At 63.7% G+C, this 16,589-nt stretch overlaps 2 protein-coding genes across 10 annotated transcripts; one reads left to right on the top strand and one right to left on the bottom strand.

The window, feature by feature from the left end:
• Window positions 1–206: 206 nt before the first annotated feature.
• RARRES2 (retinoic acid receptor responder 2) lies at window positions 207–3,337 on the top strand. Of its 7 annotated transcripts, none has more exons than XM_055421486.2 (6): window positions 207–348; window positions 1,255–1,442; window positions 1,688–1,792; window positions 2,679–2,789; window positions 2,953–3,081; window positions 3,221–3,337. In XM_055421486.2, exons 2-5 carry the CDS (start codon window positions 1,269–1,271, stop codon window positions 3,064–3,066), a joined length of 504 nt encoding a protein of 167 aa, XP_055277461.1. In that variant the 5' UTR covers window positions 207–348; window positions 1,255–1,268; the 3' UTR covers window positions 3,067–3,081; window positions 3,221–3,337. The 7 variants fall into 7 exon arrangements, with proteins under 7 accessions (XP_055277461.1, XP_055277465.1, XP_055277464.1 ...); XM_055421490.2 differs by having other exon boundaries at window positions 224–348; window positions 1,245–1,442; window positions 2,679–2,765; window positions 2,956–3,081; XM_055421489.2 differs by having other exon boundaries at window positions 224–348; window positions 1,245–1,442; window positions 2,679–2,765.
• Window positions 3,338–3,499: 162 nt separating this feature from the next.
• Window positions 3,500–16,378, bottom strand: LRRC61 (leucine rich repeat containing 61). 3 transcript variants are annotated; one of them, XM_055421482.2, is made up of 3 exons: window positions 7,077–7,520; window positions 6,858–6,918; window positions 3,500–5,030 (listed from the first exon to the last, which is right to left on the bottom strand). In XM_055421482.2, exon 3 carries the CDS (start codon window positions 4,878–4,880, stop codon window positions 4,095–4,097), a length of 786 nt encoding a protein of 261 aa, XP_055277457.2. In that variant the 5' UTR covers window positions 4,881–5,030; window positions 6,858–6,918; window positions 7,077–7,520; the 3' UTR covers window positions 3,500–4,094. The 3 variants fall into 3 exon arrangements, with proteins under 3 accessions (XP_055277457.2, XP_055277456.2, XP_055277458.2); XM_055421481.2 differs by lacking the exon at window positions 7,077–7,520 and having other exon boundaries at window positions 6,858–6,953; XM_055421483.2 differs by lacking the exons at window positions 6,858–6,918; window positions 7,077–7,520 and adding an exon at window positions 16,241–16,378 and having other exon boundaries at window positions 3,501–5,030.
• Window positions 16,379–16,589: the final 211 nt, after the last annotated feature.

Below are 16,589 nucleotides of genomic sequence, written 5' to 3'. Positions count from 1 at the left end.
TCCTGGGGTTTGAGGACGTCTGGATTTCGGGGAAGAATTTTCGGAATGAGTGTCTTGGGGACGGCCTGGAGGGGCCTGAGGGGAAGGGGCAGCGCCCGGGCTGGGGCGGCCGCTGGGCCAGCAGGAGGGGACGCGAGGGCAGGGCGGGCATGAGGAGGGGAATCCCGGGAGGGCCGGGAGGGCCGTCGGCCAAGGCCGGTCCCGGCGGGGCGGAGCCGCGGGGCGCTGGAGGGGGCCCAGGAGGCGGTGGGAGTGGGAGGAGACGGGCGCCGCGGGGCAGCCTGACGGGTGCCGGGTGCCGGGAAGAGGCCGCGGCCGCAGGGGAGACCCCGAGGCGCGGGAGAGGAGGTGAGCAGGGGGACCCCGCGGCGCGGGAGGGGAGGAAGGGAGCGGGGAGCGCGGGGCGGGCAAAGGGCGCAGCTCCGGGGGCCGGCGTTTGTCGGCTGCTCCGCGAGCCCTGTCCTGCCTTCGAGGCCGCGGCCTGGCCCCTTTGCCCGGCGGGGCCTGGGTCTCCACACCTGGGGCTTTCTGGTGCTCTGGAGGCTGCTCTCCGGCAGAGTTCTCAGGGAGGGTCCGGCCCTCAGGCGCCCCCCACCCCAGTCACATGGATTGAGGTGCGGGGTTGGCGGGCTGGGAGAGGAAGTCTCTAGAAAAGAACAAGGCAAGGGAGGGAGACGAGAAGACAGAGGTGGTGGGGCGGAGGAATGACCCCCATTTTCTGGGGACAGTGGGGGGGCGGGCGGAGGTGGTGGGGCCGATGGCAACGGTCTCTTTCAGCACCGCGAGGGTTAAGTGGGGTCCTAAAGCCCACCTGCCCTGGGCCCCTCCCACGCGTTTACGACCTCCCCAAAACATTAAGCCTCCAGCCAGCCTCCATTCCTACACCCCACTCCCAGTTTTGGGGCCCAGATGGTGAGGGTTGGGGGCCCAGAGCCCTTGTGGACCAGAAAATGGGGGAGAGGGCTGGAGTGGGCGCTGGCACTGCTCCCCAGCTGCTGGCCTGAGGACTGGAGCGGACCCAACACCTATCTTGGACAGGGCCAACGTGGGCCGGGCTTGCGAACAGTGGGGCCGGGTGGGAGGAGAGGGATGGGCCAGGGGAACACCGCGCGGGTGGGGACGGGGGTCTGCAGGGCCACTCCGTGTCCCCCCACCTCTGCCTGGACCCCACCAGACGTGGCCCCCAAGCCACAGGGCCCAGGAACGGTGGCTCCTCCTCTGGACCCATGCACAGCCCTCCGCAGGGTCCGGAAGACGGAGGTGAAGCCATGTGGCAGCTGCTGCTCCTGCTGGCCCTGGGGCTGGGCGCCATGGGCCTGGGCAGGGCAGAGCTCACGGTGGCCCAGCACCGGGGTCTGCAGGTGGCCCTGGAGGAGTTCCACAAGCATCCGCCCGTGCAGTGGGCCTTCCAGGTGACCAGCGTGGACAATGCCGTGGACATGGTGAGTGCCAGCCCAACAAGGGGAGGGCGGGGACGGGGATCTGGAGACCAGAACGTGCCCCCCACCGAGAGCAGGTGGAGCGATGCTTGGACCCCTGCAGGCCGCCTAGCTCTCCAGAGAGAGGCTGCCAGCCCAGCCGCCCACCCCTGCCCCAGGGTGTGCTGTTGCCTGCTGGGGAGCAGGGACAGGTCACACCCGCAAGGGCCCTGCCCACTCAGCTGGGCCTTTCTCTTGTCTGTTGGCAGCCCTTCCCAGCCGGGCAGTTTGTGAAACTGGAGTTCAAGCTCCAGCAGACAAGCTGTCGGAAGAAGGACTGGAGGAAAGCAGATTGCAAGGTCAAGCCCAATGGGGTGAGCTGACGGCAGGGCGCCTGCGCAGGGCAGGAGTGGGCGGCCGGCTTCACAGCTGGAGAAGCCTGAGGTTGGAGACCCTGGGGCCGGGCAGCCTCCCTGGCTCTGACAGTCCTGCCTGCCAGCGCCTGTGGCGGTGATGGCTGTCGGTGGGCTGAGGGGCCGCGACAGGCAGGCAGACAGACACACAGGCTCCAGAGCAGGTCCCTGGCGGAAGGACGCCGCTGTCCCCACCCTTGGCCTGGTGAACTTCCCATCTCTCATGCGTTTTCAAGGGGAGGATGACCTGGCCTGGGCTGATTCCTAATAGGGCTTGACTGTCGTCAGCCACCTTGGGGGCCAAGTCACTGGGGGTGATCCCTGGGCTCGGAGCACAACTGCCTCTGCCAACCACCAGTCCTGTTCCTGCGCTGGCTCATCAAGGCCTCAGTCACCTCCCTCTGCTGAAGGAGTGCTGGATTAGACTAGTGCTTTTCTGGACTTTTACACCAGGATCCCTGTGTTCAATTCAAATCTTGCAAGAAAACACAAATAAATGTTACAGATGGCAGCACAGTGGAAGCCAGGTGGGGAGAACCTGGCTGTGTCAGACACACACAGACACACACACAGACACAGACACACACACACAGACACACACACAGAGATACAGTTTGAAAACTAAGTGCCGCCTACACACAGACACACACACAAACACACACAGTTTGAAAACCGAAGGATAGTTCTGACTTCTGAAAATTCCCAGCCCAGAGCTAGGCTGCACCTGGACCCAGCTGGCCTGCCAAAGGGACGGGCCCCACTGCAGGCTGGCCCCAGGTTCCGCCCTCACGGGGCTGCACGCCTCCCCTTTCCTCTCTGGCCCCCACGCCCCCTGCCCCCTCCCCAGAGAAAGCGGAAATGCCTGGCCTGCATCAAGCTGGACTCAAAGGATCAAGTCCTGGGTCGGATGGTGCACTGTCCCATACAGACACAGGTTCAGCGGGTGAGGAGGGGGCTGGTAAGGTGGGGAGAGACTGGGCCTTGGGAGAGGCCTGGATGGAGGGGTGCAGAGAGGGGGTGAGGAGAGGCTCTGGGCTCGGCCCAGGCGCTCCCTGGGAAGGGGGGCAGGGGCGGTGGGCGCTGGCAGGAACCACTCCGCCCGAGTGGCCCTTTGCCGGCAGGAGCTGGAGGAGGCCCAGGACGCCCAGTGCAGCAGGGTGGAGCGTGCTGGCGAGGACCCTCACAGCTACTACCTCCCCGGACAGTTTGCCTTCATCAAAGCCTTGTCCCCCTGAGCTGAGGCCTGGCGGGTAGGCGGCCAGGAGGGAGGGGGATGGGAGGACTGAGAGGGCACTGGAGCTGGGCTGCGGGAGGCAGGGGAACAGGGGCTGGGAGCCTGCGGAGACCGCCTCCCTCACACCCAGCCTGTTTCTCTTCCCTTTCCTCTAGAAGTCACCGGGCTTCCTGGAAGGAAGGGAGGTCGCCAGTGAAAGCCCGCCTCCCTCCTCTGAGCCCGGGGAGGGGCCACCCCCTGACCCCTGAGCTAATAAAGCTGCGATCAGCTGAGTTCTCACGCTCCCTCGAATTCCCTCCCTCCCCCAGCTTGGCTGCAGGGCGGCCTGTGTGTGAGCAAAGGCCCTGGTGCTCTGGCCTCACAGAGAGGAAGCAACCCCTAGGTGGGGGGTGGGGAAGCGGCAGGACCCAGCCGCCTGGACACCCAGAAAGCTGCAAGCACCTCCTCCTTGCCCAGGGGAGACCAGCGGCAGGGGTGGGGGTGGAGGACCCAGGCTCGCCTTCAGGGCCTCCCTCTTGGGAAAACCAAGCACGCCCACGCATACTGATACGAATGAAGACATAATTTAATAGGGTGGGAATGGGGACAGTGTAGGCTCCAGGGAGACCCAGGAGCGAGGGACACAGCAGAGGGCCACCGCGCAGGAGAACCTGGGAGGTGGGTAACTGCAGCTCCCACAGCCGGCAGAGCTCAGCTGCAGCCTCACCCAGGACAGGCGGGACAGGAGGCTGCCCTTCCCCGCCTTGCCCCCCTGCAGCCTCAGAACCAAGGCGCTTTCCTCCTCCAAGCCTCAGGCTTATGCAGCCCGGACAGGCAGCAGCTGTAGCCACGGAAGGGGCCAGGGACCTCCTCCCAGGCGCGCTGCATAGGTGGTGGTAGGACAGCCTGACGCTGAGCCGGCTGCTTGGGGAGGGCCTGAGGGAGGTACGTCTCTGATGGCCAGGTGGGGAGTTTTCCTTGAAGGGCAGCAAGCAGCGGGACGAAACTGTCCAGACGAGCAGGGAGGCCACCGAGGGCCCCGGGGCGCCTTCAGAAAACGAAGGAGGCGGTGGCGGCACCCGCGGGGCTGAGCGCCTGTGTAGCCTGGGCCAGGCTGTCCCAGGCCTGGTGGTCCAGGTCGTGGCACTCCTGCAGTGTGTCCTGGAACTGGCGGCAGGCCTCCTCCAGGATGGAGCTGCTGCGCGGGGGCCAGGCCTCCCAGTAGCCAGGCTCCACCCAGGGCTGGGCCTCCACAGGCCGGGGGCCAGGGGTGCCGGAGCTGGGGCTCAAGGAGCTGTCGAGGTCCCGGCACAACTGGTAGAAGTCGCTGCCGCGCCCGCTCACGCGCTCACCGTCGAGGACCTTCAGGTCGGGCAGCAGCTCGCGCACCGAGGCCCAGTAGCAGGGGCTGGCGCACAGTGGGTTGCTGAGCCGCGCCAAGGGGTCTCGGAGCCGCAGGCGCTCCAGACCCCGCAGCCCAGCCAGGCACTGCAGCTGCGCTGGTCCAGCCAGCAGGTTGCCCGCAGCGTTGAGACGCTGCAGGTTCTCACAGGCGGCCAGGGGCTCCAGGCTCGTCAGCCGGTTGTTGGCCACGTTGAGCACGGCCAGCTGCCGCAGGGAGGCCAGCGGGCCCAGTTGGGTGAGCGCATTGCCCGACAGGTCCAGCCACTCGAGGCCCAGGCAGTCCCCCAGGCAGCCCAGGTCCGCCAGCCCCAGGCCCCGCAGCTCGAGCAGCAGGATGGACTCCAGGGCGAACTCGCCCGAGCGCGCCTTGAGCAGCTGGGGCGTCACGCGCACCCTGTCGGCCTCTCCCGGCTTCTCACCCCGAGGCTCCATGAGACCAAGTGGGGCTGGGGGGCCGGGCGGCTGCAACGGAGGTGCTGCTGGCGGTCAGCGGGCTGCTCACCCCACCAGTCGCCCCCTCCACTCGGCCTGGGCCTGGGTTGGACGCGTCTCCGACACCCTCACTTGAGGGCCAGCAGGTTCCTAAGGAGAGACAGTCGAATAGTAAGCGGGCCTCTGAGCACCGCGGACCTGCAGCAAGGGACGCATCCATGACCACCCGTCCCCTGCCGCCAGGGTTAGCTGCCTGGCGGGACCAGAAGACTCTAGCCCAAGGCGCAGGAGGGCCAAGACCCCACCGCAGGAGCCGGCCTGGCACAGGCCCTACCTGAGATCCCAGATGAAGTTCAGGCCCGGAGTGTACACAATCTCATTCCTTTCCTTTCCCAGTAACTGCTCGAGTATCATGAATTGAGACATTTCTGCTCAAACCCTTTCAATCTATTTTTGAATAAACACAGGCCCCCAGGATCTCCAATCTCCTTTGCTTCCTTCTTGGGAGTGCCCTGCTTTTGCAAGCACAGTTGAGAGCACTGGGCCTTGCCTTATTCCCTCCAAGGTGTCTCAACTTGACTTTTTGTCAACATCAGCAATGAACTCAAAATGGGTTCAGGGTTCCATGGGCCACCCTGGTGGCAGCTGTGGGGGCTGAGCGCCCAGCCTTCAGTCCTAGAAGAGGAAGCTGGGGTCGAGGGAGTGAGTGGCAGCACCGCCAGGTCCCACACCTTTGCTCCCCCGACCCCTGCCTGACAAGACCAGCGCTTCACTCTGGCCTCAACAGAATGTCCCTTCCCGTAAGCCAGAGAGCATGGTTCCAGCCACAAACGTGACACCATTTCCCAAGTAGGCAAAGAGGGGCTGGGGAGGGAAGGCGGAGCAGTCTGGGAAGCCGTCCTGGGAAGCAGGGCAGGGTGGCCCCGATGCTGGCTTGGGAAAAGGGGAAGGAGGGGACTTCCAGGCCACCAGTGGCCTTGGGATGGGCAGAGACCCAGGAGCCACCGCAAGCCCAGAGCCTGAGGGAGGCGGCCCAGGGGGAGGGAGCCACCATGCCAGAGGAGCACAGAGGGGTCAGGGTTCAGGCAGAGAGGAAAACAAGCCGAGACCTCTGTTCCAAGTGGCAGCTCCCCAACCTGCAGACCAGCCAGGCCCAGGCCAGGCAGGGTGGTGCCTGCGGAGAACCAAGGGGCCATTCACTCCTGCTGTTTACAAAGCCCGGGGCTCCAGGGCCATGGTCAGGCTCCCAGGCTGTGTCTCCATAGCAACGCCACTTCTCACCACCCCCCACCAAGAAAACCAGACCCAGAGCTCCTCCTACACCCCCTGGGAAGCTGGGGGAGCTGCCAACACGTCCCGCCCCCACCCCACCTCTGAGAAGGGGGTCCCACATTTTTAATCTGCAGCAGCCCAGCTCCACCTTCATTTCTAGCAAAGTTTCTGTCCCAAATCACGGAGGTACCTAACCTGCTGAGAAGCCTGGCTCACTCCGCGGAAGCGTCTGCTAGGGTTTGTTTGTAAACAGCGGGGCGACATGGTCACCGCCATGTCAGGTTAAACCTGATCTGGGCCACAGGGCAGGGGGCACGTGAGGGGCACTGGAGACCTGCCATAAACGCAGGAGCCAGAGACCAGGACCCCGTGGCAGTCAGGGAGCCACAGAGAGGAGGGAGAATGTGGCCTCGGAGCCTGGCCACGTGACCAGGCGCCCAGCTCCGTCTCAGGCACGTGGGTGCAGAAAGGATGAGGGGTGGGGTGCCCATGGCGCCAGCCTCAGGAGGCCTGCTTGAGCCCAGGCAGATGGGGTCCGGGTGCCGCCTGGGAGCAAGGTGTTGCCTCTGCCGTGTGCCCGTCTCCCACCCACGAGAGGACAGGAGTGACCCCCCACAAGCCACGACAGTCCAAACCATCTGGGGGACCGAACTGCCCCTGCTCCAGAGCCCAAGCTCCCGAGCTCAAGACCCTCATGCCTCTCACCCCGGCCTTCTGCTTGCCTCCTCGCACGCCCTTTGCCGCTCCAGTCCAGGTTTCCCCTCTCCTGGAACGTGGAGAAGCCGCTGGGGGTGACGCCAGACCACAAGGGTGCCTCTCCCGAGCGGACCGAGGGATGGCAGCACGGACCAATAACACGTGGCCCCCAGGACAGCCCCCCGCCCCCCCACACACGCCTTCCAGCAGCAGGGGGTAAGACGACACCTGAGCAGAGAGTGGAAGTGACCTCAGGCCACGCTTTGCAACCGCTGAACACAAGCTGCACAAGGCTTTCTTCAAGAAGGCGCCATGTGACCCTGCTCAGATGAACACACAGCAGGCTGACTAGTACAGAGGGTTACGACCTCAAGGTAAACAGTTCACAGAGGCTGCTGAGCAAAAACGATTATGGTGAATTTCTCCTGCTGCCTGCCGTTCTCGGTAACTTCCGAATATCCTGCAGTGAACTAGCCACAGTGACTCGGCGGGGAAAAGGGGACAGGCTCCCGGGGCTCGCCCCCATGGCTGGCGCCAAAGTGCAGTTTAGCCTGCTGCCTCCCGGCCTCCACCAGCTTCCCTCCTCAGAGCCCGGCTCCCAGGGGCCCTCAGGAGAGCCGGACTCGCACCTCGTGGGATGGACAGGCCCTCCAGCCTCACCCTTTCACCTTCTCCCACCCAATCCCACCAGCATTGGGACTCCCACACCCCCAGGGCCTGCGCCCGGCCCTAAAGGAACTCAGGCCAGTGGGTACCAGAACTCACACCCTTTCTGGCTTCCTGAGACCACTTTCACTGTACAAACAAGAAACTCCGAGGTTCCCAGCAGCCTGGAAACAAACTACAAGTGAGAATGGCTGTGCAAGGAGTCTCAGGTCTGCTCCACCGCACGCCTGCCTGTAGGAGCTGGGCGGTCCCGCCCCCCAGGGCTCTGGCACCCAGGAAGGAGCCAAAGGAGACCGGCGGGTGCGTGGGCACCTCCCTCTTGAGGTGGCTGCTGTATCTTCAGGTCTCTTTCCTTTACCAGGAAGGGTGGCTGAGGACATTCCCTGCAGTGCTCCCGCCTCCCTGGTCCCGGCCCCTCCGAGAAAGCCGCCCTCCAGGGCCGTCACAGCCAACACAGACCAGCTGCATGTGGGCCCTCCCTACCCGCCGACGCTTTAAAGGGGCACCGCGGCCATACACCAGGCAGGACGGCTCGAGTCACCGAGGAACACACCCCACCTTTCCACGCACACGCCGCTGGCAGTAATGCAAGCAGTGGACAGATGGAAAACGGCTTCTCCCTGAAAACAAAACTGGCAACCTGGCCAGAACTGAGAAACCGTCCTCATTCTTCTCAAACAGATTTCAGAGTCTGGCCGTCCTAGGACAGGACGCTCTGCCCACTTCTTTCATCTAGGTAGCCGTTCCCCAGGCAGCTTTCTGGAGCTTCCGAGCGCTCAGACTCCCAGTTCTGCCCCTCCTCGGCCAGGTTTCCACGGGGGAAAATGAGGGGCCGGGGGCATGTAGCTGGGGAAATGCTCCAGGTTGGTCTTCAAGAAGAGAAGATGCTCAACCATCTCCTCCGGGAGTGGGGAGTCGTACTCCATGATGGTGGGGCTGCCCAGGGAGGCAAAGACGCTTGCTGAGGAGGCGCCTGTCGGCAGGGGGGGCAGGACAGGACAGGCAGGTGGTGGCCAGTCTCGCCAGGGCTGTCCAGACGTCCCGCCGCTTCTTCCAGTAAGCCAAGGGGTCCTCCTGGACACCCAGTCTCGTTCTCACGCAGCTGCTTCTTGACGATGATGCTGGACAGGTGGCTCTCCGTGGAGAGGGAGGCATTGCTCCACCCAGAGGCCAGCAGCCCCGCGCTCTCCAGCCGCTGCAACAGGCCCTTCTCGCTCTGGCCCAGCAGCATGGACCCGGAGGAGGGGGGCCGGGTTCTTTGCACTGGCTCCCCCAGGCCCTTCCCTTCTGCCCCGGGGCTCCCAGCTCCTCTGTCGCTCAGGGTGGCCTCCACCCGTCCAGCATTGGGGCCCTGCAGGGAAGAGGAGGATGGCACGGGCTATTCACACAGCATGAGCTCCTTCACCTTGCATATGAGAGCCTGCTTCCAGTGGTCGAGGTCGGCCCCTCGGGGAGGATGGTCTCGATCCTGCCCTTGAAGCGGGGTCCGGCAGGGTCCTCGCGGTGACAGGGCTCGGTGAGCTGGCCGTCCGTGGAGAGCTGCAGGGGCCGGCCGCACGGCTGCATCCACCTCCCGGGCGCTCCGCAGGGTAATGCAGCTGGGGCGGCACCGGGCGGAACGCGGCCCGGGCACGCGTGCCTTCTCGGCCGCCATCCAGAAGGGCCGTGGGCGCGTGACCGGGCTGTCGGTCAGGCTCCAGGAGGTGGCGTGGGGACAGGGCGGCCCCCGCCTTGCCCAGCCGCTGCTTCTCGTAAACTCGCGCGGCGGCCGCTGCTGCACCACCAGCCACTCCGGCCGGCGGTGCACGCACACCCGGTGGTCCGCGGAAGTTTCTCACCAGGAAGCCAGGCCGCGGGGAGACGCGTCCGAGAGCCACAGGCCGAGCTGTCCCCACAGCCTGTCCGGAGCGCGGCCCAGGGGCAGGCCGCGGACCCCGGGCACCGCCTACCTCCGCGGGCTCCCCGACGCCCCCTGCCGGCCCCCGGTGGGCGGTGACGCCCACGGAGTCCACGTCCTCGGCCTGGCTGCCACGGAGACAGTGAGGCGGTCACGGCCACCCTCGGCCCGCACCTGCTCACCCATCGCCTCGTGGAGCAGGGGCTCTGCTTAGTGGAAGAAGGCCAGAGGAGGGAGGGCGGTAGCAAGGGTCCCCCGGGGGCACGAACTTCCTTGAAAGGGCAGAGAGCAGACGAAGGAGAGCAGCAGGGCTGGGTTGCAGAGGAGCTCCGCGGTGCTCTGGTTCCAGGCCGGGGTCTGGGGCTGGTTGGGGGGCATACATGGCACTGGGCCCTGCCCGACTGCCGTCAGGGAAGCAGCAGAGTCAGGGGGGGAGGCCCATGTGGAACCACCTGTCCATCCCTATCTTCCAGAGGCGAGGCATCAGGCGCTGGCGTGCTGACGGCGGCCCTCAGGGACGTGGCTGCTGGCCACCAAGGCAGGCCCTTCTGCTGCTTCTCGGGCGGCCCTCCCCACTGCCTCCCGGGGTCGCCCGCCTCCTGCCTCGTGCTTCCCCACCAAGTAACGAGGCAGAGGCGAGCACTGGGGCTGCCCCTTCACTTCGCCAGGCCTGACGCTTGACTGGCACGGGGTGTCGGTGACCCAGCGGACGTTCCTGCAAGTTGACAGTAAAGAAGCGCCTCAAGTTGGGCGAGGACCACTGACCCAGGGATGGCCCAGGTGCCCAGCCCTTGGCCTCGGCCTGTGCGGTTCTCCCCAGCTTCTGCAGGCAGAGCGGCTTCAGGGCTGGGCGGCTGCTCACCCCCACCAGGAAGAAAGTGTCTCCTCTTCCACTTCTTGAGGTGATGCGCCTCTCTGGCCAGACGGGCTATGAGGATACCAGCCGGCCTCGTCTCCTCACCCTTGCTGGGCTGGCCTGCCTCCAGCCCGTCCAGCCTGGCTGCCTGGCCCAGCACCAGGTCGGGGGTGGCCTGGCCAGGACTGAGCACCAGGTCCCCCACCTCATGCCATCTGCGGGCCTTCCGCCTGGACACCTTCTCCCCAGGCTGCACAGGGCTCTCCTGCCCTGGCGCAGACAGGAGGCCGCGGGGCCCGGAGTCTCTCCTTCTGCCCAGAGTGGGCATGACAATCTGCAGAGGGGGCAGCAGAGCCAGGGCCAGGCGTCCCCAGGCAACAGGCCCCTGTCTCCTCACTGAGGACACCGAGGCCCAGGAGACCTCCCTCCTGCCCCTCCCGGAAAGCCATCGGGCACGGGGACCCACAGGCTGCTGGGCAGGAGGCAGGCTCTCTTTCTCTGCTGGGAAGGGTCCCTCCCACCTATCTTCTGGGCACTGGAGCTTCTGGTCTTACGGGGGCCACTGCTGGCCTTCTCCTCTACGTCTGCAGACTCAAGCTAGACCTCAGTCTCCGGCAGGTGCTGCCTGGTACCCTGGCCGAGTCCACGAGGGGCGCTGGTAGCTCTGGCATTGAACTTGGAGCCGGGAGGAGCCAGAGCGGCTGGTGGGGTCATGGATCTAGTCCTGGAGGTGTCAGCACGCAGCAGGGGGCTCTTGCCCCACAGATCCTACGGACGTCTGCTTCCTGTGGGGCTTTCTGACTTTTTCTATTCCTGACACGCTCGGGAGCGTGGGGCAGTGAGAACACCGGCCTAGGCTGGAAGGCGAGCGGAGGAGGATGGCGCTCGACTGTGGGCACCGCTGCAGGGGACGCGAGGCCAGAGGCAGGGAGAAGGCAGCGCCGGAGATCAATCCCAGGACAGAGCTCTCCAGACCCCACCCTCCTTGGCGAGGGAGGCCTGACGTTCACGCGTCCGCACCCAGGAACCACGGCCCTCGGCACCTGAGTGGCGTCTGTGTCCGTCTTCTTTGCCACACTAATGCTGTTTCTTTTTTTCCAATGTATACCCAAAACCTAGTAGGCACCTGACAACGTTTCTGTGCTCTGGACAAAGTATACAGTAGGCAAGGCCCCTGCACACAGGTGGCCCCAGGCTGGCGGGAGAGGCAGACGTGCATGAAACTCTCACGCGCACGACAGGAAGAGAGCCCCAGTGCAGGGTGTACAGGGCACCGCGAGGCCGTGGGACCCCGGGGGGCTGACCTCACCATGACACAGGGCTCCAAGGCGCTGGGCGGGTTTCCCGGGGACAGCCTTGGGTGCCCACGCTGTCAGCGAGGCCGTGGGAGTGGAGGAGGCCGGGCTTGGCGTCCTGGGCACCGGTGGGGCCCAGGAAAACAGGGGCATCACTCGGTCCTGCGGAACGAGGCAGCCTGAGGCTTCCTAAGCCTCCGTCAGGGCACAAAGGACAGGGGAGCTCCTGACGCTGGCGACTCAGGCCTCCAGCACCTCCTCCCCTCGGAGCCCACTCTGCTCTGGGTCCGGCCCCCACCGCTTCCTAGCGCTGCCGCCCACCGACCCCAAGGCCCCCAGTGACCCCAACTTTGCACCAGCCCCACCTGCCCCGTCCTCTTAGCTCTAGACAGCATGGTCTCCTTGGCTTCTTGTCCCTGGAGACTCCTTCCCAGCCTCTGCCCTGCTCCCTCATCCTCTGCCCGCCCCTTAACAGCATTTCCTCGTCTCTCCTACCACGCCCTCCCCCTGACTGGGCCCCTCTACACCACTGAGCCAGTGAGCGCTGCAACCCCCAACCCTGCCTTGCTCACGACCCTCGCGGGCTGCCCTTCGCCCGCTCTGCCTGCAGTCAGCTCAAGGCAGGGCAGACTCCGGTTCACCCAGACGCTCAGACCCACACCCAGGCACCGTCCTCAACTCCTCCCCTCTTCCCCCCACTGATTTTCCCGGAGATGAGATCAAATTCAGGGCTGCTCTCAAAAGAAAAGAGACACGAAGAAGTCAGAGACGAAATATGCTGAAAGGAGAAAAGAAAATGAGAGGGAAGGTGAAAAGCCAGAGAGCGAGGATGTGTCTCCCGGGGAAAAAGAAGGTTCAGAGGAGGACAGCGGATCCCGCCCCGGACACCTGAGAAGAAGGAGCATGCGTCCGGCCAGCCCAGAGCGAGATGCAGGTTAACCAAGGAGATTTAAGCCAGGACATTCCGACTCGGTAATGTGGAACATTCAGAAGGGCCACCAGGGATGGCAGAACAGCCTTTACTGGGGACGAGCCCACTGGGCAGCTCAAGGGAGAACTCGGCCATGAAAACGGGTGGACAGCTCGACACCGAGGAGCCCTGTCCAGCTGGAGAAGCCTCAGGAGAACCAAGGAAACTGCTCCAGCCCATCACTCGACAACCAAGTCAGCCACCACCACACCAGGCGCCTGGAGCCCACTGGAGGGGATGCCGTGGAGGGGCCGGGTCAAGGCACAGATGAAAGGCCAGACACTGTTGTGGTCCAGAAAAAGGGCTCTAGATGTCAGAACCAGAACGGGCTCACCTCTGCTCTTATTTTGATCAAAGAAACGGAAACCCAGAGCAGAAACGTGATGCTCAGTGGCACAGCAGAGGACCGGAGCGGTCTGTCGGCTTCGTCGCTCTTGGGCCCGCAGAGCAGGGTTCTGAAGGCAGGCCTGTGTCCCACCTGCTCTCAAGGATGAGGGCAGAGAAAAGGCTAACACCTGTGAGTCAGGCTGCAGCCTGGGGCACACCCCAGCGCCTTCACCCGAGGGCCCTAGCAGACCCCAGGGCGCCAATCCCGTTCTGTCCCCGACCAGCCTTGTCCAACACCGGTCTGTCTGTATTCTGCAGACACCTTTGACCCACTTGACTATTTAACAAAAATTCGTCAAATATCTACCGTGAGCCAGCACTGTGCCCTAAGCACACACAGACGGGAGAGGAACTGTCGGCTGGCACGCGGGGCTCAGGATGACAAGACAACTTGGAAAGAGCGAGGCAAGTGGGGAGAGCACTACAGAGCCCAGGTGGGCTGCCCGAGAAGCACACCGAGTCTATGACACCGCAGTTTAGTGCTGGCTCCAAAGGGTGGCTCCCCTTGGGCTACTGCTTGAGGAACCCCGTCTCCAGACAGAGCCCTGGGCAGATCCGGAACAAGGGGCAATGGGCGGCACCCACAGTAAATCGCCCCTTTCTCTCCACTGAAGCACAGCAGGAGAGCAAGGTGGGCGCTGTGGAAAGCCAGCCTTGAGTCTACACAAATCCAAAGTGTGAAATTTAAAAAGAAAGTCACCCACAAACTCCAGTGAGAGGTTGTCGGTGACACGTCTCATAACAGCTGACAAACGCACCTTCGAGGATGATGACAAGGTGGACAGTCTGGGGCTGAGCTGGGGTGGGGGGGACCCCACAGAGGTAGGCCTGGCCCTGAGAAGCGAATGGGGGGCAGTGGGGGGGAGAAGGAGCAGGTGATGGCGGCGGGACTGCAGGTGAAGGGACAGTTTGGAGAGCCATGTGGGGGGCAGGTGTGCTTGGGCCGCTGCGTGGAGGAGGAGGGGACACCAGGGCCTCCTCAGTGGTCCTCCCCACTGACCCAGATCAGTTACAGATGTGGCGATTTTAAGGTTCTCCTGCAACAAGTCTTCAGGAGTAGACGTGACAGGTACTGAGCTAAAGATGCAGATCCACGGAAAAGTCCCCATAGAAACAGAGGGAAAACACTGGCAGAAGGAGAGAGGGGAGAGTGGTTGCCCAGGCAACAGACACTGTGGGGAAGGCAGAGGAGGAGCAGACTCCAAAGGTGCCCGATGGGCAGAGAAACACCTAAGTGATGTCAGGGAGGGCCAAGGGAAGCCCTTCCAGAAAGGACAGACAGGGGCACCTCAGCAGGATGAAGCGGCTGGAGCCCCCGGCTATGCAATGAGAAGCAGGGAGTGCGGGTGCTTGCAGTGTCAAAGGGTCAGGAGGGGAAAGGCTTAGCTCCATCTCAAGACAGAGCAAAGGTGCAGTGGGAAGATAGGGAGGGCTGATGGCAGGAGCCTCCGGAGGGCGAGGGGCTCAAGGCACAGGTGCGTGTTGGGGGCCAGGGGGCAGGTGGAAGGGGTTATCCCCAGAGACGAGAAAGAATCTTTTTCCCCCCCTGACACAGCAAAGAAGGATGCTGTGGTGGCAGGCAAGTCCTTGAGTGAGGGCAGGGGGAGGACCCAGGCAGTTTACGCCCAGGAGCCTACAGACTCCCAAGGGGAAGCCATATACTCAGAGAGGCAGCAACCTGCTGGCTGAGCCTGAGGCAGGTGGGGCCTCGGCACTTAATACAGGCGCTGGCTCCACAGATCAGAGGTTTCTGCACCACTCTCACCAGTGGCTTCCCAGGTGGCTCGGGGGTAAAGCATCCACCTGCCCAGGCAGGAGACATGGGTTCAATCCCTGGGTCAGGAAGATCCCCTGGAGAAAGAAATGGCAACCCACTCCAGTATTCCTGCCTGGACAATCCCACGGACAGAGGAGCCTGTTGGGCTACAGTCATGGGGTCACAGAGTTGGACATGCCTTAGCACCTCAACAACAACTCTTACCAGGCCTTTTCCCACGCGAAGGCCCAGAAAGAAAGAGGCCACTTTTCTATTTCTCCTAGGCCTGCCTTACCCCAGCGCCTCATTTGCAACTTAGCCTACCCTGAGCATTCAGGACCTATACCAGAGAGACGTTTTCATCCTGCTCAGTCACCAGCCTCCACTTCTGTCAGCCCCTGCACTGGGGGGTGGAGGGTGGGAGGGGGTGGTGCCTGTCCATCCCCGCCAGACCTGCAGGGGACTTCAAAGCACTGGATGAGCCTTCAAGTCCTGGACTTCTCATTCCCCTACCCAGTCAAGCTAGGAGGAGATGGAAGATGGTGAAGAGGATGGGACTAGAGGAACACGTGGATGTAAAAGCCTAGAGCAAACCACTGTACATTTCCGGCTTTGGGCCCAAGCGCACACCTGGCTGCACGCAAACCCTAAAGGAGAGGTTTGAAACAAACATGCATCATTAGATTTCACCATATGCAAAAAGCGACACAAAATGAGGTGTTTTAAACTACACACACTTGGCTCTTTTCCGCAAGCCTGCTCTCCATAGTGGATTGAGAGCATCAAGTTCCAGAGCCAGTCTGCTACTGCTGCTGCTGCTAAGTTGCTTCAGTCGTGTCCGACTCTATGCGACCCCATAGACGGGAGCCCACCAGGCTTCCCTGTCCCTGGGATTCTCAAGGCTATGAGGGCTTAAATGCTGCCTGTGAGCGAAGAGCTGTGTGTTCGTCCCGCTACTGAGCCTCGGTTTCCCCGTCTACACAACAGGGAGAACAGCAGCTGCCTCACTGGCTTGTGAAGGATTAGCGACGTTCGGTTCAGTTCAGTTCAGTCTCTCAGTCATGTCCGACTCTTCGTGACCCCATGAATCACAGCACGCCAGGCCTCCCTGTCCATCACCAGCTCCCGGAGTTCACTCAAACTCATGTCCATGAGTCAGTGATGCCATCCAGCCATCTCATCCTCTTTCGTCCCCTTCTCCTCCCGCCCCCAATCTTTCCCAGCATCAGGGTCTTTTCCAGTGAGTCAGTTCTTCGCATCAAGGTATCGAGCGGCAGTTCCAGGTACAGACTGACTGATGGACACGAGTCCAGCGCGGGCTCTGAAGACGGGGGAGACCGGGCCGCCCTCTGGGCTGAGATCCGGACAAGCCGCCTCGGCCCCTGGAATCCAGGGACCGCCACGCCCGCTCCCCGGTTACCTAAGCCGAGGGTCAGGCCGGCCGGCGGGGCCGACGGAGACGGGACGCCAGCCCGCTGCCCCGGCAACCGGCCGCGGCCCTGCATCCGGGAGCAGGGCGCCGCCTCCCACCCCCTGGCGCGGCGCAGCGCAGCAGCGGGACCTACCAGCAGGCGCCCAGGGCCCGGCACAGCCAAGTGGGAGGAGTCCAGGTTCCGGGCGGACTTCCGGGAGCGACAGCCCAAGGGATCCTCCGCGCCCACCCGCGGCCAGAGGCTCCTACGTTCCTCCTGCCAGCAGTCAGCAGGCAGTGCGCAGGCGCGGCGGGCCCCGGCCGGAAGCGGTGGGGTCCCGCCGGCTCCCCCGCCGGAAGTCGCTCACTGCTCTGCCCAGAGAGACTTTGTTCTAGTTTAAGGGTGCTAGTTTGCAGGGGGCGGCGGGGGACTTGTTTGCTTGTTTATAATCGTGCTAGTTTAGCTCTTTGGTCTTGAAAGAAGCGGTGGCATGCGCTTCGGT

This window comes from Moschus berezovskii, chromosome 3 (assembly GCF_049115385.1).
Source record: "Moschus berezovskii isolate FMDL1 chromosome 3, NW_MosBer_1.0, whole genome shotgun sequence".
In the NCBI taxonomy this organism is placed as follows: domain Eukaryota; kingdom Metazoa; phylum Chordata; class Mammalia; order Artiodactyla; family Moschidae; genus Moschus; species Moschus berezovskii.
This window is presented reverse-complemented; position numbering and strand designations above follow the sequence as displayed.

What these genes read in the sequence shown, in the direction of transcription:
- LRRC61 (XM_055421483.2), bottom strand. Translation starts at nt 4,880, where the DNA reads ATGGAGCCTCGGGGTGAGAAGCCGGGAGAGGCCGACAGGGTGCGCGTG.
- RARRES2 (XM_055421486.2), top strand. Translation starts at nt 1,269, where the DNA reads ATGTGGCAGCTGCTGCTCCTGCTGGCCCTGGGGCTGGGCGCCATGGGC. An exon ending in GCAAGGTCAAGCCCAATGGG is followed by an intron (nt 1,793 to 2,678) that starts GTGAGCTGACGG and finishes CCCCCTCCCCAG; the next exon opens with AGAAAGCGGAAATGCCTGGC. An exon ending in AGCGGGTGAGGAGGGGGCTG is followed by an intron (nt 2,790 to 2,952) that starts GTAAGGTGGGGA and finishes CTTTGCCGGCAG; the next exon opens with GAGCTGGAGGAGGCCCAGGA.